At 43.0% G+C, this 22,715-nt stretch overlaps 1 protein-coding gene across 13 annotated transcripts in view; it reads left to right on the forward strand.

Annotated features, from left to right (window-relative positions):
• The window catches only part of VEPH1 (ventricular zone expressed PH domain containing 1), a 159,253-nt gene extending 140,738 nt beyond the window's left edge, over window positions 1-18,515 (forward strand). For all 13 annotated transcript variants that reach the window (XM_081007892.1, XM_081007887.1, XM_081007886.1 and 10 more), the window contains 2 exons: window positions 12,008-12,144; window positions 15,795-18,515. In XM_081007892.1, coding sequence (XP_080864018.1) covers window positions 12,008-12,144; window positions 15,795-16,031 — 374 coding nt within the window. In that variant the 3' untranslated portion in view covers window positions 16,032-18,515. The remainder of the gene's footprint in view (window positions 1-12,007; window positions 12,145-15,794) is intronic.
• The last annotated feature ends 4,200 nt before the right edge of the window (window positions 18,516-22,715 follow it).

Genomic DNA, 22,715 nt, shown 5'->3' on the forward strand with positions numbered 1-22,715 from the left:
AGCTTTTCTGTACAATATATATAAATTGTAAACTTATGTACTTCTGTGTATCTGGGGATAATAGAAACCAACAACTTATTCTTGCACAGTCCCATTTCTTTTCCAAACTAATAGGCACTCTACCATGCAAGTTGTTCAAAGGAAAGAATTCCACTAAGCCAGGACAAGCCAGGATCTAGGTAGCTGTTTGGGCCCCAGTTCCTTTTTCTGGCTGATCTTACAGTCCCAAGTGAAGTATAGGGCAAATCCAAAATGTTGCTGTTTTCATATGGGATTCAATCTCGTAGTGACAAATTGAGGTTGGGCAATTAAAGTTGATTTGCCACTCTTCCATAACAAACCTGCTTCTCCCCCCAAAAACCGAACCTTTTGGCAATAAGGGAAGTGGTGGGAAAATGCACTGGAAAGTATTGTATTGGACAATAGGCAAATCTCTTTTCAATCCCGCCATTGTAGAATGTAGAAACTATGATTGAGACAAAATGGCTTCCCTTGTTTTGCAAGTGTCAAAAAGCACCTTTCTGTTTCTGTTATTTTCAGTGCTTCATGATAATACGTTCAGCATTCATTTGGTTTCGATGCTGTTCTTCTCAGCACCATTTCTGTTCTTTTTAGCCTTCACTAACTATGGCAGGAACATGTTGTTGGATTTCGATTAGGTCCAGCCACCATCTAGCAGCTCAGGGATGATAAGAAGGATATTACAGCAAGTTCTGGAAAGTGGCAAATTCCCAATTCCTGGTTCATGGCTTAATTTGCTCACAGCTATGCCAGCTGATGTACTTTTGACAGTGCTGTGCCAACACTTTGCCCAATATGTCACCACAAAAAAGTTGTAAGTAAAATCAATTAATCAAACAGCCGTGTGGACAAATGAAGTCAAGTGCAGGAAAAGGAGAATGGAATTGGGAATTGAAGAGTTGTCACTACAGAAACAAAAGTGTGCTAGTCAGCAACGAAACAAATCAGATGTTCCATTTGGTGGATCCTCTTTCAGCCATCTCTCAGGCTGCATCAAATGCAAATTTTGAAATCAGAAAATATTGTTGTGGGCCTAATATTAACTCTTGGGGGAGTGAGAAATTACTTTGATTAATAAATTTGGTTGCATGTGCAACTGCAGCTAAATCAATGAGGAATCTAAAGGTCGTTAAAAGCCTGCATTCATAATTTTTCAGTAGACTCCTAACATATTGAATTTCCTAAATGGAATGCTATGTCTGCTTTTGATAGTTCTTAAGGAAAATTGTTCAGCTCAAAAGACATAAAATGTCTGTTTAAAAGACTTAAATGTATGGTTTTGCCAGTTCCTGTCTCTCTTAGTTATTATTTAAAAGTAGCCACTTTCAAGGATATATATATATATATATATATATATATATATATATATATGTTTATATCTCTCCAAACACTCCAGTGTGGAACATATTGAATCAAAATGTTTGACATTAGAAACCTCACTATATTGGGGGCTTTCTTTGCTCATTTCCTGCTGTCATAGCAAAAAAATGAAATGGGTTTATTTTTTGAGTAGTCATCTGCCAGATGGGGAGCATATTATTTTACAGGCAGCTGGACTCCTCACCCTGGAAATACATGTTAGAGACTACTGATATCCATTAGACCCTTTGTCTTCAGCTGATGGGTCGTGACCCACCCTAAGGTGGGTCACACCCAGTGACACTGCAGCCATTTGTGTTGTTTGTTTAAGTTTTCTTAAAAGAAGGAAAAAGCAAAAAAGCAAAGGAAATAAGAAAGGAGGATAGGAGAAATGCAGACTGCAGACTGTGGGGAGTCAGACATGTATATAATCAAAACTAAATGTTTGGTCCTATGTTACAAACTGGGACTGAATGTGAGTTCTGGGTTTTAAGCGGGATTTCTGCACTAAAATCCGACCAGAGACATACCATGCGCAGCTCTGTCCATGCCTCACCCCTTAGCATTTGCTCCCTCATAGTAGTTATTTTATTTCTTTATTTTAGTGCATTTCTATCCCATGTTTTCCTCCAAGGAGCTCAATGTGGTGTATGTGGTTTACCCACTGGTCCTTTAATCCCTGCGTCTTGTTTCGTGCCTGTGTTGTGTTTTGCGACCAGCCAATTCTATCACCTCTGAGTGTTCCCGATTTCCAGCTTTCCAAATATACATTTAAAAAATATTATTTATAAAAAAATATTTGTGCACCACTATTCATAAAAAACCTGTTTACGACAGATGTGCATAAAACCATACAGTAAAAACGATATATATAAAAAAACCAGAAATCAGATTTGATGAAAAGATGTATTCTGTAGGCCTGACAGAATAGAAGAGCTTTCAGTAGGCGTTTAAAAGTTGTCACCAAAGGTGCCTGCTGAATCTCTATTGGCAGATTGAAGACACCAAAGACTTGGTTCCTTGTTGTCGTCAGATGAACTTCGGCAACTGAGGGAACAGTGCTCCTGCAGGTGATCAAGTGGGATGTAAAGGTTCAGGTGGTCCCTAAGGTTCCCTGGGCCTAAGTTGCTCAGGACTTTGTAAATTAATGCAAGGACCTTGAACCAGTGCTTTATGTACTGCAAGGCTGAAGGACTTCTGACCTGTAGGCATAACTAGGCCAGGCTGTTTCAACCAAGCCATGCCCTCCTGCCCCACATTTAATCTCATAAATGTTGTCAAGTGTGGATCCAGGTAAAGATGGACTTTGGAAAACGGAGCTTTGTTGGCCCTGCTGATCAGCTGATCGGTGGTCCCTACAAAGCCCCTTGCACAGCCCTTACCAAGTGCTGTCAGCTGATATTCAGCCCCTGGAAAACGCTATGCTCAGCACTTACCTTGTGCTGAATATCAGCTGATCACCAGCACCTGGGAAGCACACTTCACTGCCCATTCTGCTTGAGTGCAAACCATGTGAACAAAAGCGGGACACGTGTTGTCATTGTGATGTCAGATGATTGAAAGTTGGTTGCCCAATCAGATGATTGAAAGATGATTGAAAGTTGCCCACGTGTCAGACTTGGCCTGCGGGGGTATATGGAGATAATGGTCTGGCCAGTGGGGTGCCCAGCCTGAGAAGTATGGTTTAGACAGCTGTAGGTGACTGAATGACGAGTTTGCACATGTATTCATCATCCAGTGAACACATCCTCAAATCCCAGAGGCAGAGCTTTCCCATCAGCTCATGTAAGTTGAATACTTTCCAATGGAAGGAACCAGAATATTCAGCTGAAGACATCATGCAATGTACTTTGGCACTTGAGGCAGAAAAGCCCACAAACACCTCTCTCCCTGTCAGTAGAAGGACAACCATAAAATGATTAACAATTTTGCAAACCTTTCATCAGACTTCAAATCAGCTCCCCGAGTCATCTCCTCACTCTTCCTAATGCACGGGCCAGCCATGAGTTAGGACGGATCAGATATGCATGTACCAAGCTGGGAAAAAGAAACCCTTAAGAGTCCAGATGAGCAATGTCAGTGTGGTTCATAATTCTGCCATCTGCCCTGGTCCCTGTGGGCAGCAGATGGGTATTATCTCCAGGAAAAGTGCGAACAGGGCCTGATTCATATAAGGGTAAAGGTAAAGGAACCCCTGACCATTAGGTCCAGTCGTGGCCAACTCTGGGGTTGCAGCGCTCATCTTGCTTTATTGGCCGAGGGAGCTGGCGTACAGCTTCCGGCTTATGTGGCCAGCATGACTAAGCCACTTCTGGTGAACGAGAGCAGCGCACGGAAACACAGTTTACCTTCCCACTGGAGCAGTACCTACTTATCTACTTGCACTTTGACGTCCTTTCAAACTGCTAGGTTGACAGGAGCAGGGACCGAGCAACAGGAACTCACCCCATCACGGGGATTCGAACTGCCGACCTTCTGATCGGCAAGTCCTAGGCTCTGTGGTTTAACCCACAGCGCCACCCGTGTCCCTTTCATATAAGGGTAGAATTACACATTGTGAGACATGTCTTCACACTGTCATCATCCTTTCCCTGCACGTCAGTTATGGTGGAATGAGGAAAACCACAACCTCATGGCATCAGAGCACAGGCTTACATCAAGTAGAGCTCAGCTGGTTCAGATCAGTGGCCCATCTAGTCCAGCACTCTGTTCTCACAGTGGCCAACCAGATGCCTATGCAAAGTCCCCAAGCAGGACCTGAGTGCAATGGCACACTCCCTGCTTGCGATTCCCAGCAAATAGTATTCAGAGGCACACTGCCTCCAATGGAGGAGGGGGGGGGAGTGTAACACGGAGATTCCATTTTGGGTGGAACCCCATGTTTTTCGTAAACATGTAGTTTTGCTCCAAACAGCTTTTCTTACAGGCAATTAAAAGGCAACACATTTTTAACCAGAGAGTTTAAAAAACAAACCTACTCATGAAATCTCTGTGTGGATTTTAAAATTATTATTCGGAACTAAAATAGCACAAGGCACAGAAAGGGTGGGATGTTGTGTCCAAGACCATAAAGTAGTGGTTCTCAGACTTTATTCTCTGGGTCACACTTTCAAAATAAAAATTTGCTCAAGCCAATTTTGTTGTTGATAAGGTAAAAAATACAGGTAATTTTGTTGTTGATAAGGTAAAAAAGCTAGACTTGTCCTTAGTATCTCTTTGAAAAGATACCTATCCATATTCTGTAAATAAAGAAATTGATACCATACCATACCATACTGAAATGTTTAAATGTTTCTTTGTCCTTCAGTCTTCCTGCCAGTGTGGCGCACCACACCCTTTGAGAACCACTGCCATAAAGCCAACAGGCAATACAATGGCTCCTTAAAATATTATTTTGGGGTCTCTTTTTCCATATGTACTTTCAGCTGGTCACTATTTGCAGGCAAAATTCAATCACATAACCAGTACATTCGCACAATTAAAGTTGGCTTGGCACATTTGCACAACAAGTAGCACCCCTCCCCCAATCAGATTTTTGTGGTAAGTAAAGTCATGGGGAAATGTGCTGGAAAGTTGACTATCGCCAACTTCATTTGACCTGGCCATAATGCTCGACCACTGACATCATCTAACCTCTCCACAAACTTTGTACATATGAATCAGGATGAATGCTCAGTAAGCAGATCTGGAAGGGACCCATATCTCATCCATTTGATACGTGTAGAGAACAGAAAATGACTCATGGACCATTTTCCTCCAGCACTCTTGCTTTCAAACGCAGCCCCCAGTTATATCCACCTCACAATGGGATCAAAGCGCAGCCAGCCAAGGACTTCTCATCACTGCTAATTCTCTCTTCCAGTAAATCCACCGATGCCATCCTCATTTGCACAAACTCACAAGAGAATAATTTGCTTTAATGAAACTCTGATGATTTATGGTAGCTGTGTCAGGAATTTCAAGACTTGTTTCAGGACATTTTGTACCCTTGACAATAACTTCAGCTGGCAAAGTTGGAAATTCCAGACTCCTTTCTCAGTGTTTATTGCATTTTTGAGTGGGTAGAAAGGTTGTTCCATTGTGTTTGGAAGGATACACTTCTTGTATTTAGTGAATTGCTGTACCTTACAAATATTAAGTTTTCTTCTAACTCATTCTATAAGGCTGTTGTGGTGGGGTCAGTCTTGGAAATGAAGATCTCGTTCTTCATGAACTATTTTAACGTGAATAATATACCATATATGAATATCCCTGTACATCCTGAAAATTTTCCAGGGTCTAGCAGTTTGTGCCAGAGATCAACTGAGTTGGTTTTGTAATTAGGGACTGAGTTGTTCCAATGAGAGTCACTGCCCTCATTGGTGATGGATATACTGTGCACCATTTTTCTTCAGTTGCTTCATACACCGATTTCTAGAGATAACTCAAGGAGACTTTAGACTAAAGTGGAAAGCCTATGGCTCTCCAGATGTTAATGGACAACAACTCCCATCATCGCTAAGCTGCCATAGTCTCATTGCTGAGCAGCAGCATGCAGAGCTCAGGAGAGTGGGAGGTCAGCCAACCAGAAGAGTCTCTGAATTATACTTGCCTGGAGGTAGAGTCAGCATCCAAAGTCAGGTCCAGTCCTAGGGTCCACCAAACAGCAAGCCGCATGGTCAGATGGTCCAAGGTCAGGTAATCTGATGATCATGCGGTCAATGGTCAAGACAAGCAGGAAGCGGCAAGGCAGGGTCAGGAACTACAAATGTTACCAACATCTGACTGCTTCTGGAAGCTATGCTTAAGAAGGCTAAAGCCAGCTGGTTCTCATCAGTGCCTTCTCCTCTGTATCCTTGAAGGCTGATCAGCTGCAGGTGGAGTCAATCCGCCTTCTCCCCCTTCAGGCTGCTGTTCAACAGGCGAAGCTGACTCCTGGCCCGTGGCATAAGCATTGACTATGCTGGCTAGGGGTAATGGGAGTTGAAGTCCAACTGCATCTGGTGGGCCATACAGTCCACACACCCCTTTAAGGTTGTGTAGTCCTCATTGATGTTAATAAGATTGAAGCAATATACAGTGGTACCTCTGGTTACATATTTAATTCGTTCCGGAGGTCCGTTCTTAACCTGAAACTGTTCTTAACCTGAAGCACCACTTTAGCTAATGGGGCCTCCCGCCGCCGCTGCACGATTTCTGTTCTCATCCTGAAGCAAAGTTCTTAACCCGAGGTACTATTTCTGGGTTAGCGGAGTCTGTAATCTGAAGCATATGTAACCTGAAGCGTATATAACCCGAGGTACCACTGTATATATATCGTGTTTTAACTGCAATCCTAAAGTTTCCTAAAGACGCCAAAGACCATTCCATAGAATGCCCTAGCTTGACAGTGTTTTATTTTCTGGACCCAGGGGTCAACAAACTTTTTCAGCAGAGGGCTGGTCCACTGTCCCTCAGACCTTGTGGGGGGCGGACTATATGGGGGGGGATGAACAAATTTCTATGCCCCACAAATAACCCAGAGATGCATTTTAAATAAAAGGACACATTTTACTCATGTAAAAAGACGCTTAAGGAAGCAAAATGAACCAGACTGAGTGAAAGAACTGAGATTTGGGTCTTCAAGTCTTCCAGCCAATCAGGTCCTTTTCTAGCATACTTCATTCTCTTCCCCCCTGTGCTTGTGCATCTGTACCCAGCCACCAGTTGGCCTGATGTTACAGAAAGTTGGCTGATATTATAACAGCCCAATATTTCAACATCAACCTTTCTCCATTAACAGCTTAAATCACTTCACTACCTAGGAAATACTGTGGAGGGGCTAACTACACATGATGTGCAAATGTGTTTCTTAGAAATTCAGTGCTGTTTTAATTTATTTTCTTGTCTTTTCTTTAGCAAAGTAGATTTATGGGGATTGAGAGTAGATTCAATCAGACTTACTCTCAGTTAAGTGTGTATAGAATTGCATCTTTAGACTGTTTTTGCACACGTAGTCCTATATTTTTTCTCACATTGGCTTATAAAGCATTCCCTTTAGAGAAAAACAAAAGTCATGTTGTGGAAATTAGTAGCAGAAATACACATGTTTGGGCCTGGGGGTCGAATGCTGCCATCGAGGCCTCTCTATGGTTTTTAAAATGTGTTTGTAGGAGAGGGGTTATTAGTTTGTGTTTGTATTTGTATTTGTTTTATTTTGTATTCTCACTTTGTATTTTTATGTTGTGAACTGCCCTGGGATCTTTGGGTGAAGGTTAGTTCTCACTTTACTGTTGGGTTATGAACCTAACTCTTAATAAAAGCATTTGTATGCGGGTAGGAGAATCGTGTTTAACTTTCCTTTTCAGCCAACATTTTTCACATTGTTGAGGGATTCTCAATGAAGTCGTATGTTGCGAGAAGCGTTTATTTCCCAGTTAGGCAAATATTTAAACATTTACTTCCTTGAATCCTCTCTGCATAAACACGAGCTTTGTGAATATCTGTATTGAAATTTCAGGATAGATGCAAATAGCACACGTCTTCCATGCACTGTGGAAGAAGTGAAGGCTGGTGGGGGGGGGGGAATGGTGATCATACAGTAGGTTTCTGGGTGGTGTGCAGCAGATTGACAGTAATTTCTTATTTCCAGTGACTTAGCAACCGCAAGAAGGCTGCCGTTCTAATGAGCACCTAGTGCCGAACTAAACGCAGCACTGACAGCACAATCCTATACATATCTACCCCAAAGTAAATCCCCAAGAATATTCATTCCACATATGTAGGTGTAGGAGTGCAGTCTTAATGCAACAAAATCCCAAACTGGGATGCTGACTAGGACATAGCCTATGCGCGCCATTTGTGTTTTCATGTGCAAATTTCGCAAAAATGGGTTGGTCTGGGCATGTTCCAATGAGAAACGTTGTTAATTGATGCAGGATGCTTCAAACAAATGGTTGGAAACCTCAAATTCCATACTCACTTTTACATCTGGTCCCTTAATTTTTTCTTCAAATAACAGATATGTGACAGGGAAGGGAGAAATCAAGAGCAGGACCATTGCTCATGGAGAAATTACCCTTTCTTCCCTGCCATTTCCCTTATTAAAATGCCCCCAAACTGCTGTTAGCCCTGTTAGGAGATAAATTTCCTTTGGTGCTGATGGAATATTAAGGGAACACTCACAAAACCTAGAGTTGTAGCCAGAGTAGCATTATGTAACTTGTTCCTTCACCGCAAGAATCTACACTTGTGCAACAGAACTCCCCCCCCCCTTCCCCACACCAGCAAATGAGATTGTGACGTCTGTTTTGTGAATTGTTTGGTGTGCATGACTTTGAATTCTTAGGCTTCATCCCAGCCTAGTTAGCCCAAATGAATATTTTGCTTGATGCACGTGCCCACAAGTCTTTAGCCAGAGAGGCACTTAGTATCCAGTTTTGTTCTTATCAGTATTACGGTAAGGTAATGCATTTAACTTTTAATCGGACGGATTGAGATAAGAAGCTTTGTTACAATGCCGGCCAAAGCACTTCATCCAGTGACTAAGATACCATGGAAAAGGTTGCTTCCATTAAAGTCATAAGATTCTACCACAAAGAGGTTAGAAGGTTGCTGTATAAAACTGTACATGTTTAGACAGCTTAATTGCAAAGAAAATGAAAAAAGAAGTATTTGGAATACTAGTTCATTGTGACCCTCTGAACTTTTTTTGTTTTAATTACTCCCTCAGACATGTTGGCATCTCATCCGTTAGGGTGCCCTTTAAAGTTGACATTTCTGCATAGCCATGGATTTATCCAAATATACACAGTTGGAGTTAGAATTAAAAGTTGTCCATGGCCACCATAGCTCTTCAGTGACACAGAATTTCTTGCGCCCCACGTTGCTGAGACGTGGCATCAGAAGGCCAAGAAAATTCACTTGGACCTGAAGTTTCATAACAAGAAACTGCTTTTCAAACATCACACAAAAGCGGACTTCCGGGTTGGCGCCATCGCCGAATGGCGGACTCCCTCCGAGCTCCGGAGGGAGCCTGCTCGGCAGGGGCTGGGTCCTACCGCACCGGCGATGCGGGGACCCTTAAAAACCACGGCCACGGGGGCCGTGGACATGGGTGACTCGGCTTGCACCATTAGCGCCCTCCCGACTCGTGAAGGAGCCTTTTTAAAGGCTTCGGATCGGGTGCCGGGGAGTGGCGTGGTGCTTTGAGTCTTCTGCTTTCCCTGCCGAGCGCAGCCGCATGCCATTCGACGGAGAGCGCTGACTTCTTCCATTGAAAATTTGGATTATTAACAACAACCCGTGAGTAATTGGGAAACCGGGTTCAAAATTTCGGATTTGGCACGAGCGGGGGCGATTTAAAAAGGAAGTCAATCCCCCCCCCTATTGTAAGCATTCCAAAACAAGGACTGGGTAACCAAGGTCCAAAGGGAAGTATACTCCTGATAAAAATCATTAATTTCACGATGGGAAATTATAAGAACTGTGCTGGAGGAGAAGAGTGGAGGGTGAGAAGAAAAATGCAACCCCCCCCCCGGGAACCGGGGCGATTCGCGGAGCCTGGGGAAGAGAGACGGAGACTTTGACAGCTGTCAAAGTAGCTGTCAAAGCTGGAGAATATAAAGAGGACTTTGTTTATGAGGACTTTGCTGGTTAATTTTGTTACAATTTGCTATAATAATGGATATAAACTGTTGGAAAATAAGCAACAATTTGATTTTTGGATTAGAGGATACAAAGTTATTACAATCCCCCTAGAGGGGTTTCGGGACATTACAAGAACGGTCGTAAGTGGAAAAATACTCCGGGATTTGCACAGGACTTGTTATCTTCTGGGAAAGCTGCAAAACTGAAATAGTATTTTGTCTACAGAGGTATTTACATTAAAGGAGACAATAGAATTTTCTATTGAAGAAAGGAAGGGACTGGACGTAAGTTTTTGTTCCTGAATAACAAACCTCTGTAGAGATACCAGATTTCTGAATTAGAAAGTTTTAGCAGCTGAACAGGACAAGAAACCTGAGAAAGTGAGGAATAAGAAGAACAAAGGACTGATTACGACACGGAAAGAACAACGGGAGGAGTGGTAAAGATCAAGGAAATTAAAGGCTTTTGTTAGATTGGACACTTGAAGTTAAATATTATTAAAATTAATAAATTAAAAGAAAACCGGCAAGATGGAATCGGGGAGAAATCTGGTCATGAATTGAGACTTCCAAGCTGACAATGTATAGATTGATGGACATGGGGAATTCAAACCGGGGAAGGGGGGGGGAGATTTGGAATCCAAAGGCTGTGTAACCATCTTTTGAATTTTTTTATATCTCATATTTTCTATTTCTTTGTATAATTTACGCATGTCATTTTATTTTGATTGGACGTGTTTAAAAAAAAAAGGGATTTCGTGGAAGGAACTGGGGTGGATCTTGGGGAAAATCTTTTTTCTTTTCTTGTTAATGATGTGGGACGGTGGTAAGATTTGTACAATTCAATTTGGATAGTGGGTTAAACAAATTAAGCTTCAAATTGGGAGTGAGAGCTTGTAGAACCAAATTAAGGAAAGGGGAATACAGTCGGGGGGGGGAGGGGGGGAGTCCCAAAAAGTAGGCAATGAAAGTAAGGTTTTTAAATATCTTTTTTTCTTTTCTTTGTATTTCTATATTTTTGGAAACTTTAATAAATATGATTTAAAAAAAAAAAAAACAAACATCACACAAAAGCTTGTGTTTCTCAAAGTTTATGCAACCTTGTCCTGCTGCAAATAATCTAATCTCTTGCAATTCTAAAAGCAGCGTCTACAGGCTCCCTTGTATATAAACAGGCTTTGCTAAAAGTAAAGAAAATAAGACTCATTACTTAGAATCCATTCCTTTAAAAAACAACACTAGTCAGGTACCACCAGATCTATAACTAGAATAGAGTAGACATATTTGTGTAAAATGATTTACTTTTGCAGACAAATTCTGGGTGTATTATTTATTTTATTTATTGAATTTATATCCTGCCCTTCCCCCACAAAGGAGCCCAGGGCATCAAACACATCTACAATTCCTACACAAGAACATTCTAAAAAATTAAAAACATTCTAAAAACAGATACATTGTTAAATTTCATAATTCTTTCTCAGAGTTGACAAGAACAGTATTCCTCAGCCACCAAATGTCCTCTTTGTTCTCTGGGAGATTGGCTGCTAACAGCTGCATAGGGACAGAAGGAAGGGAAATCTTGTTTATCAAAATTTTGAAAATTATTTTGCAAATGGATGGAATAAGTTTAACTCCTTGGTATGAAAAAAATGGGCTGATTCAGCCATAGCGCTAAAGTTTCCTATTGTACAAATGAAACCCAGTAAGCTTTGAGCCCATGTACTCCTCTTCCAACACAAGCGCAATGAGGAGTTTAGAAGGTTCCCCTTCTGTTTCAGATGAACCATAGCTTGTCACGTCACCTAAACCCAAGCAAACTGTGGTTAATCTGAACTATGGTTTCTCTGCTGTTGCTGCTTGTTTTGTGGGGTGGGGGGGGATATAGAGAAATGGCTTATATAGATGCCACACCCTGGGCTTCTGATTCTAAATTTTCTATAAAGTCTGAGCCACCAAAGGAGAAACAAGAATTCATAACAATATTCTCTCTCTCTCTCTCTCTCTCTCTCATATTTCCACAGTTGTCAATCAAGATGGCCAACCCTTAATTGAAGGCAAGCTGAAAGAAAAGCAAGTTCGGTGGAAATTCATCAAAAGGTGGAAAACCCGCTATTTCACGCTTGCTGGGAATCAGCTTCTCTTTCGCAAAGGGAAATCTGTAAGTTGGGAGAGAGGGGAAAGAAATCATTTAGAAATGTCCCTGCATAATCAGGCCTTAAAAGTCTTGATGATTATTTCTCATACACCACAAACTTTAACGAGACACTCACATGTCTGAAAAAGCTTATCATACATAACATACCAAAAGTGAGTTAACATGTATGCTCATCACTCAATCGGGGCAGTACCAGCTGATGATTAAGGACTTTGCCCTAATTTTTAGTGGTTTCCCAGGGCTGACTTTGTTCCAGGCACTCTTGGATGAGACAAATTAATTAATCTGTGCCTTGTTTTGACACAGAAACTGAATTGGTTGCTTTGAGGAGGCGGTTGTGATCGTGTTGTGCCTCTGTGAGTCACAGATATAACAGAAATGTCAAGAGGTGTGGGCTTGAGAGAGAACTAGAAATAAGACAATTGGTAGATTTATCCCCTGAGTTATATTTCTGAAACACTTAAAGTGTGTCTTGTAAAGCCTTAACCAACTTAAGCCATAACAAATAGATTAACCCATTGGCTGAATGAATTTTTATTTGCGTCAGCCATCGGCCATAGCAATAAAACGACAATACGATATACAAAGAATAAAAATAAAAAAGTCAATTATATAAAATAGATTTGGGGTTTTTGAATCAATAGTCAAATAGTGGATCTTATTCCAATTGCCCCGGCTTAAAACCTTGCAACCTTTGCTGTCACCTGCTCATCTTGATCCCATTGGCTGATGGTTAGTTTTAAGAATACATCGGACTTCAGGTTGATTTTCTCCCAGCCTAATTGGATGAATTCTGCTACCAATTGTATCATATCTGATTGACTTAGAAAAAGGACTTTTGCTGTAATGGAAGATAATTAGACCTGCTTTCATAACAGAGCAGGAGGCACATAAAAGTACCTCTATTCTCAATGGTAAAAGAATATCACATCATTAAAAATGGCAAGGAGTTTCTTTATGGGTGATCTCATTTGTAAATCAAAGGAGTGGGTATCTTTCTGGAAAGCAAATGGATTTGGCAGATTTGAATTGCTGAACAACCATTTCTAGCGGGCTCGAGGATTTTAAAAGAGAGAGATTAATTTTTGTTCAGGTTTTTTCCCCCAAGTAACATTCTAAGCACTCTTCTTCTGCCTAAAACAATAAACAGGATTTCATCCAGAATTATTACAGTTTTAATGTGGATTTCTAGGTTAAGGTGCAATTGAGGCAGGTGCAAACTCATTAAAGCTCTGGTTACATGCCCCACACCATTACCCAGCTGTTTCACCTAATAAAATGACAGCATCATCCCCTGTGGATCAGTCCGTTTTTTAATTTTTGCATATAACAGGTAACAGCTACTAAGATTTCTGTGGCACTGTGGTCTAAACCACTGAGCCTAGGGCTTGCCGATTGGAAGGTCGGTGGTTCGAATCCCCGCAACGGGGTGAGCTCCCGTTGCTCGGTCCCAGCTCCTGCCAACCTAGCAGTTCGAAAGCACGCCAGTGCAAGTAGATAAATAGGTACCGCTCCGGCGGGAAGGTAAACGGCGTTTCCGTGCACTGCTCTGGTTTCACCAGAAGTGGCTTAGTCACGCTGGCCACATGACCCGGAAGCTGTCTGCGGACAAACACCGGTTCCCTCGACACAGAGCCAGTGTGGTGTAGTGGTTAAGAGCAGTAGACTTGTAATCTGGTGAACCAGGTTTGCGTCTCTGCACCTCCACATGCAGCTGTTGAGTGACCTTCGGCTAGTCACACTTCTCTGAAGTCTCTCAGCCTCACTCACCTCACAGAGTGTTTATTGTGGGGAGGAAGGGAAAGGAGAATGTTAGCCGCTTTGAGACTCCTTAGGGTAGTGATAAAGCGGGATATCAAATCCAAACTCTTCAGCCAGTAAAGCGAGATGAGTGCCACAACCCCAGAGTCGTTCGCGACTGTACTTAACTGTTGAGGTCCTTTACCTTTACCTTTTTACTAAGATTTCTCCAGCCTAATTGGGCCTTGAAATTCCTTCCATACACTGTAAAGATGGCAAGGGATCATTACACTCTCAACAAATGGTTACCAGTGTGCCAAATATAATCATGGCGAACTCGCGTGCTGAGTTATGATAGCCTTGTCGCCATGGCAGATCGTGCCCAGTGCCAATTTGCCAGCATTGCAGCTCCTGCAATACTCCAGAATGTCAGTGCCCTCATGCCAACTCTTCTTGCCTTGCATTGTGCAAAGCTGGCACCATGGAGCAAAATGGAGAGGGAAGCATCACTGGTGGGTCACCAACAGGTTGTCAGCAACACACAAAGCTTTCCAATGGATCGTCACTAGATGCTACCAAGGCCAATTCCTGGAAGAGGAGAACAAGTACAGTACCTCCATTTAGCTCCCCTAGTAATTTCTCTGGGCTTACATACAGCTAATGGGATGGAGATAAATGAACCATGGGCTTCAGTTCAAGCCTTTGTATCTTAAAGGCCCACCTCCTGTCACAATTTGTACTTTTGCACCAGAGGAACCGTTGCAGGTGGCATGGCTGTGGAAGCCTGCTGGATACGCCTCTGTATGTGCCAGGTTGACTCTGAGAAGAAACAGAGCACTTCATAGCCCAGGGTTATCAGTCGGGCATCTTTCACATGCATTAAGACTGCTTAAAACCCTGGTGGGAAAATTGCCCAAATCCTACATCTCTGGATTCAGTTAGAGAACTGTGCTTATGTTGAAAGAGGAGAAACTCGCACATTAAACTATGCAAAAATTTATTGATGTCTCATTAAGCCGCACTCCTAAAGATTGACTCCAGTGGAACAAATTATGTTTTAAGAGTTATTTTTTCCTCCCTGGAGACCTTTGAGTGTATATCTGCCCTAGAAACGTCTGGCGATGTTATGCCATTTAAACTGCCACAGCTTCTCTCCAAGGGCCTTGAGAATTGTGGTTTGGTAGAGGTGCTGAGAATTTTCTCCTCTCCCTTCTTATAGAGCTATAGTTCCCCGGGTTCGCTGGAGAAAGGAAATGGTGTTAAACTAGTTCAATACTGTGGAATAGCATGGTGATGAACAATATGTAAGAACCACATCAGCAACAGGCCACTTTTGGCAGATTAACCAACCATGTACCATATATACTCGAATATAACCCGACTTTTTCAGCATATTTTTTATGCTGAAAAAGCCTCCCTTGGCTTATACTCGAGTGAGGCGGATGGCGGCAGAGGGACGAGCGACAAGAAAGGAGCCCTTCATAGCCCAGGGTTATCAGTCAGGTTAGAAAGGGCTCCTTTCGGGTTGCTCCTTCCTCCTCCTCTGCCTTTTCCGCTGTCGGTGGCAGCGGAGGAGGGACAAGCAGCCCGAAAGGAGCCCTTTCAGGCTGCACCTTCCTGCTCCACCACCTTTGCCCCTGTCAGCAGCGGCAGAGGAGGAACGAGCAGCCTGAAAGCAGCCCTTTTGGGCTGCTTGTTCTTCCTCCTCCGCTGCCGCCACCACCAGGTTTGTGGTGTGGTGAACTGGCTTATATTCAAGTCAATATGTTTTCCCAGTCCCCCCCCCCAAAAAAAATTAGGTGCCTTGGCTTATATTCGGGTCAGCTTATACTCAAGTATATACGGTATAGTCAGAACAAACCTTGAACTCTGTTTCACCTCCCCCCCCATCTTCACTTCCTTCTCTGTTTTAGAAAGATGACCCAGACGACTGCCCCATTGAGCTCAGCAAGGTCCAGAGTGTCAAAGTGGTGGCCAAGAAACGCAGGGACCGCAGCCTCCCTCGGGCCTTTGAAATATTCACAGACAGTAAGACCTACGTTTTCAAGGCCAAAGATGAGAAGAATGCCGAGGAATGGCTCCAGTGCATTAACGTAGCAGTTGCCCAAGCGAAAGAAAGGGAGAGCAGGGAAGCAACCACATATTTGTAAGAACTCTGGGCCTGTTTATATGATTCACAAGGCTAGCACACACGAATATGTAAAATATCTCATCATCTGAGTCACGGAAGGAGAAAAAAAGGCAATATAAGACCTCATTGATAATATTGCTCAAGCTGGGCGCCGTTGCAACATCCCTTGTTTATGAGGAGTGGTGCGGGGAGTAATGCAACTAATGCCATGTCCATTATAGTTGCTTCAGACTGACAAATGTGCTTCCAATCTCTCCTGTTCTATAGTGGCTGCATTCAGGCAGCACTTTATTCTATTTTCTCGACGTTTCCACACTGGAACATTTTTGTGTTTTATGCAATCATTCACACATACTTCAGGAAATCTAGCAGAATCTAGTTGAAGTTCAACACTCGTTTCCACGTTAATTGCTTCCAGGAAGAAAAAATAAAAAACCATTTGCAACTTCGTTAACCCCTTGGAAAAACTGTGGGAGTCTTGTGCTGTAATTTCACGGATCCCATCACTGGCTCTCACGTGAAATGGTGGTGCTGTTCTGGCATACTTTCGTCTCCCACCATTGGGCCGGACTCAGCTAAGCCGTTCCAGCAGCAAAAGCCAGTGCAAGGACTCCCGGTAATGCAACTGGGCTTTCTCCCCACCATGCGCCCCCTAAGCCTCCCCAAAATTTTTCAAGAGGGCCGAGAGAACCCCCAGAACAGTGTGTAGGAGAAGCAGAAGGGAAGTGATTCCATCAGGCAAGCAGAAAATCTTGTACTGATGGAACAATCTCATCGGGGCTCTGTTGAATTCCACCCATTGATTGAAATTGGGCCCAGAATGTTTTGAGGATAGTCACAGGCATGTGAGGAACAGAGATTGTAGATTATGAAAACACTGGAGGTCAACAGGATTTTCTGTCCATCTGTCTTACCCACTGGGGTATGTAAAGGAGAGTAAATTCATTCAAGCCAGTACAATGCAGGAATTAAAACCTTTGCTGAACTCGCTGCAGTCAATGCAGCTTCCTTATAAACCTCAGCTGCAAACCTGTTCTGGTTTCCGGGGAAGGGAGGTGCACTGGGTGCAGGCTGGGCTGGCTGTCACCACTGAGGGGAGTGACAAAATGCCGGGCGGCACTCACCACGGGGCCTGCAGTGTGCCCAAGCCACAAATCTCTCCTGTGGCTTGGGTGCCCGCAAGCTCCATGCTGCCCCAAACGGTCTGCCTGCTGCCTCCCCCCAGCTGTAGGGCAGCTGAGTGGGAGGACGCAGGCAGACTCCTTGGAGGCCCTGTGGAGCATCCTGCCCCAGCTGGCCCCACCCCTGAGCACATGGCACGTGCGCCGTCCCAGGCACCCAATCGGCTTGCTGCGCCGCTGCTGGTTTCACCTCCCACTGAAGCACAATGTTTCTGGTGCCTGTGATGAACGTATAAGCTGATGTGCAAAGCACACTCACACATATCCCAACCCTATCAGCTGTGGCTAGTACTGCAGGTGGTCACCCGCTTCATGAATTCGAGCCTTTGCTAGTGTGCGTGAACTCTGAAATATTATGCCTGGATTTAATGCCTCTGGCACTTTGACTGGAAAGTCCATTGATAACATTGTAAGTGGGGTGGGGGGTGAAAATACAAGCCCAGCCCCATACACAGATGACTTTATCTTTCCACTGGAGAGATCTCATCAGAGCCCAGAGAGGCCTCTCATCCTTTCGGCATTGCTGTAATGTGGCTTGGGGTTAATGGGGCAGGCTCTTTATCTGCAAAGCATGTCAAAATTGGGCTGGAATTTTAGCATCATAAAGACTTTTATGATGTTGGCTTTGCGTTAGATCATTTTTGTGCCTGTTCCCTATACATTAATAGTTACTTCATTATTATTGTTTTAACTCCTGGTGTTTTCAGCTCCACTATATTTACCTTTTAATTCCTGGGTCTTTATCCTCCACTAAAACAAGACCGGGGGACGTTAACTGCAGTTGTACACATTCATCTTTATGCCTGTGTACTCTGCAAAGCCCCATATACACTGATAGTATTATAGAAGGAAGAAATAACAATAGTAATAACAATGTAGTCATTTATAGGACAAGGCCCTTGAGTTTTCATCTCATAAGCAATAACTTCTCTGCCCGCAAGAAGCTTACATGCTGCCATATTAATGTATGGCAGGATGAGAGAGCAGTCAGGAGCTATGGATAGCCTGGAGTTTGGGATTAACCATTGTACTTCTCATGAACAGATGAAAGTTCATTACTTTAAAAATATTCCTTTTTAAATATTCCTTTGTGTATGTGATTTACAAATACCTTCCAGCCACAGGCTTTGTATCCCCATGGTTATGCAAGTCTCTTCCATGGATGTGCAAATGAAAATATTAATGTAGAATGTGGATGTCACTGCTGATCTAATTTTGTTATCTCTAACACTGCAGTATCCTTAAGTGTACTGTTCTTCTGAGGGGATCTCGTTCAGAAAGTAATGTTTAAATTAAAATCTAGGAATTTCCTCTATCTTAAAGCTTTCTTATCCGAAGTTTATCTTTAAATTTGATGTATGCTATTTTTTTTCTGCCAAGCATCCCTCTGCTCCATTCGTTCAGTCCATGGGTGGAAAAGTGTCTGTTCTTTACCATTTGGAAATGTCTGCTGCCCAGTTAAGAACTGTGCTTGTCCACCGTTGTATTACTGTGTAAGGAACATCGAGAAAGAAGTACGTCCTTGCACTGGGGGCCAGGTCCTGGCAAAACCTGATTAGAAAACTCGGTCACACCGCAGTTGGAAAATGTCAAAAGTAATTGTACATAAGAAAAGGAGCTGTGCCCCCTTGAGCCCTCCCAATCCAAGGACACGTCATTGAGATGTTTAGGTAGGTCTCTTTAGGACATCCAGTTCTTGCAAGGTATACAAACCAAATGTCATTGTGTGTGTGTGTGTTTGTGTGCTCGCGCAACACATAATCAGATCCATTGCCACAAGAAGTTACAGTGGTTGCTAGCTTAATAGGCTTTGAAAGCACACATTCATGCAGGACGTTCTGCCATGGCTATTTTATTAGCCAAGTGTGTGTTCTGTCACTGCTGCAAGCTGTCCCTGGACTTGCTCTATTGTTGATTTAATAGGGAAACAACCTTCTCCCAGTCCAACTCAAACAGAAAGCGGGGGGGGGGGGGGTAGGAATCTATGAGTGGTTCCTCCTTTGTGTTCGTTATTTCTTCTGTGCCTGGGTGTTGTTGTTCATTTTGCTGAATCTGACTTTTTAGTGTGTGTGTGTGTGTGTGTGTGTTTTAACATGGTTCCACTAGGAATTTCACAGGCCAGAACCTCTATCAATGCAGTACTTATGTGGATTTCTCTGGGCAAAGTTTCCCCAACCTGCGACACAAGCGTAGAGCATAAACACATGCCTTAAAGCGTTTCAAATTATAGACTTGGCTTGCACCTTCAAAAAGGTTGGCAGGAGACCCTGCCTCAGATAGACAATATATCTTATTCCCGGTCTTCACACTGTAATTGGAACAGGAAGTCATGCTAAATCATGTCACACGGTGTGTGACTGAGAACAAAAACCCCCAGAATGTGAGATTTGGGAGAACTTTGAGACCAACAGGATATTTACTGATAAAGAGAGATAAAAGTTAACAATGGCACTAATGATGTGGGTTAGGGAAGAAGGAAATCTGACAAGCAACCGCTACAGCTTTTTAACCAAGTCCAGACTCTCTCAGCTGCTTTGGATGCCTAAAGACAATTCTGAAATTTTAAGGTTCTTGGAATAACTGAAGTAAAGAACATTTAGCTCCACAAGTTTTGAAATGTGCGTACACACAATGGGCAACACTGAACTAAGCTTTACTGAGAGTAGCCCTATTTAAATTAACAGACCTAACTTAGCCATGCTCATTAGTTTCAACAGGTTGGCTTTGAGTAAAAATTAGCTGAATGTCTTGAAAGCAATGTGCTTTAAATGGATGATGCCTACACAGCCTCCTCCTGTTCCTTTGCTGCAGTTGACGTCAGAAGGCATAAATCAACATTAGATTTGTCTTATCCTACAAGAACAGAATCCTTGCCTAGGAATTACTGTTAATTCCTGATAATGGAAGCAGATTATCTGCCAGTTTGGGGAATAGAAACACTACCCTTTGTAGGGCACCTTACATCTCTGAAGCACAAGGGAGGAAGATATATTACGTTGTCTTTCCTGTAATGATAGCTAACTTCAGTTGCCTGAAAGGCCACCATTAAGAATCTGGAAAACTGAACTTATTCTTTGCCATGGGGGAAGACAGTGGGCACAGCCAAGACAAAGAGCCAATTCACCCCACACAAAATCAACTCAGGACATGTAGGAGATCCAGACTGTGCAGGGGCTGACCACATTCCAAACTGGCAGTCCTCTGATTTCTGTGACTCACAGATAAATGAGTGTATGTCGTACAATGGAGGAAGTAGAAGTCGCTTTGTGGAAGGCAGGTATCTCAGTGGTACATGGTTTACAAAAAGTCTCAGGTTCATTCTGCAGCATTTCCAGGTAGGACAATGTGTGGGGAGGGGACTTTTGTCTTGAAAACCCTGCCAGACAGTGTGGAAGACAGTGGTGAGCTAGTCAGACCAATGGTCTGACTAAGGCAGCTTCCTGAGTCATGATCCTACATCATTAGTAATGTGAGTGTGTTGCAGGCTGATGTGATAGATCTGCGGTTCTCAACTTGTGGGTCCCCAGATGTTGTTGGGCTACAACTCCCATCAACCCTGAGCTCTGGTCTTGCTAGCTAGGGGTGATGGGAGTTGTAGTTCAACAACATCTTGGGACCCACAGGTTGAGAAAGGCTGTGATAGATGCTCAAAACAGACACACAGCGAAGGCAGCAGCAGGTGCCTACATAAGGAGGGAGGTGAAATTATTAGATTTCTATACCGCCTTCATCCAGGGATCACTGGGCAGTTTACAATATAAAAACACAAAAAATACATAACATACTGTAGTAACATAGTAACAAAGACAACACACATGTCTGCACATGCACAAACACACCTATAGTTTAAAAGGCCATAGTTTGCTTAATTAGCAAAAGGCCTGGGAGTAGAAGAACGTTTTTACCTGGTGCCTAAAGATATGCAATGAAGGTGCCAGGTGAGTTTTCCCAGGGAGAACATTCCACAAATGGGGAGCCAGCACAGAAAAGGCCCGTTTTCGTGTTGCCACCCTCCAGACCTCTAATGGAGGTGGCTCATAAAGAACGGCCTCAGATGATGATCACAGTGTCCTGGTTAGTTCATATGGGAAGAGGCGGTCCTTGAGAACTTGGGGACATCAAATTGGGGACATCAGTTTATCGGGTTAATTATGTTGGAAACTTTTTTTCCCCTTCTATGAGTATCCTAATAGGACAAAAGGGATTCTGGAAGGGAGAGTGGGAGTCAGATTATGGCTGTAGGCAAGGAAAGAATCATAAAACTAAACTACACCCACTTGATAAGTATCCAGATTCTTATTTCTAAGTGTCCTAAGACTCTGAATACACCAGGTGCCATCCCTCCTTTTAATCATCCACATTGTTTTGTGGATTTCCAATTCAGCCAGTTCTGGTCCCTTAAAAAGAGAGCACATAAATTGGGGGCTCTATATAATGAGGTTCATGGCCAGCTGAAGACATTTTGCTACCTTGGGCAAAGAGCAAGATGCTCTCCCATTTCACATAAAGAAGCCAGCTGGACTGGTTGATGAACCTTATTTCAACCCTTGTGATGGGACAGTGTCTTCCACTGCGCCCGAGGACAGCAGACCTGGCGTTAGACAGCTTCATCTCTGAGGTGCTTTTCAATCGCCTTACTATGTGGTAATGTATTAACTGGAACATTGTGGCGGGGCAGGGGGCAGGCCAATACCTGTATTGCGGAGGGGACCATTTTATTTATTTCGTAAGCAGTGGTACTTTGAGTAATTTGAAATCCACATGGACGCGGAAACCTTTGGAACAAAATTACGGTTCCCTGACTCCAGCAGAATTTTGTGTGAAATTGTCCCAATTTTGCAGCCCATTATTTCACTAAAGCTATCATCAGCCATCTTAAATCCTTCCCTTCAGCCTAAGTGTTATTGGAACAATATGGAACATAAAACTGTGAAACTGAAGAGACCCCCTGCTTCAGAGCCAAACATAATTGCATGAAATAAGAAGCATAAGCTGGGTCCCCCTGTAGTCGATTATACTTTGGAATACAATAAAAGGGAAACATCATTGCCGCGCTTTCGCGTTGCCCTTCTGGAAAGACATAAGCAAAAAGGCATCAATCAGAATACAGAGGAAGCTGTCAAAGTATATGTGTATATATCCCACCGCTGCATATTTTATACTTCAACTGCCAAATAAACTTTTATAGGGTTTTGTTTTTTCAGTGTGACATTCAAAGTAATGTCCATACTCAGCCTGAAAGCTGCAGAGCTCAGAATGCCATTGTTACGCAGTTTATATTGGATTATCAAGGTTGTGCACCCATGCTAGCCATTTGGTCTGGAACAGAACTCGTCCCTCAGTTCAGTTTTGGCTTGGGGATTTTTTTTAAACAGAAGATCCGGATGTTATTGTTGCCAACCCGTTGCGTTCTAGTTTTATGAGTGCAATTGTGATCAATTTTATGTGCACCGCACAGCAGCACTATAAAAACAGCTTGTACCCTGCTGTTCAGTGGTTTGATGGGGAAGGAGGAGATATTC

The sequence above is a fragment of the Podarcis pityusensis genome (genome assembly GCF_964106645.2).
Source record: "Podarcis pityusensis genome assembly, chromosome: 5".
Classification (NCBI taxonomy): domain Eukaryota; kingdom Metazoa; phylum Chordata; class Lepidosauria; order Squamata; family Lacertidae; genus Podarcis; species Podarcis pityusensis.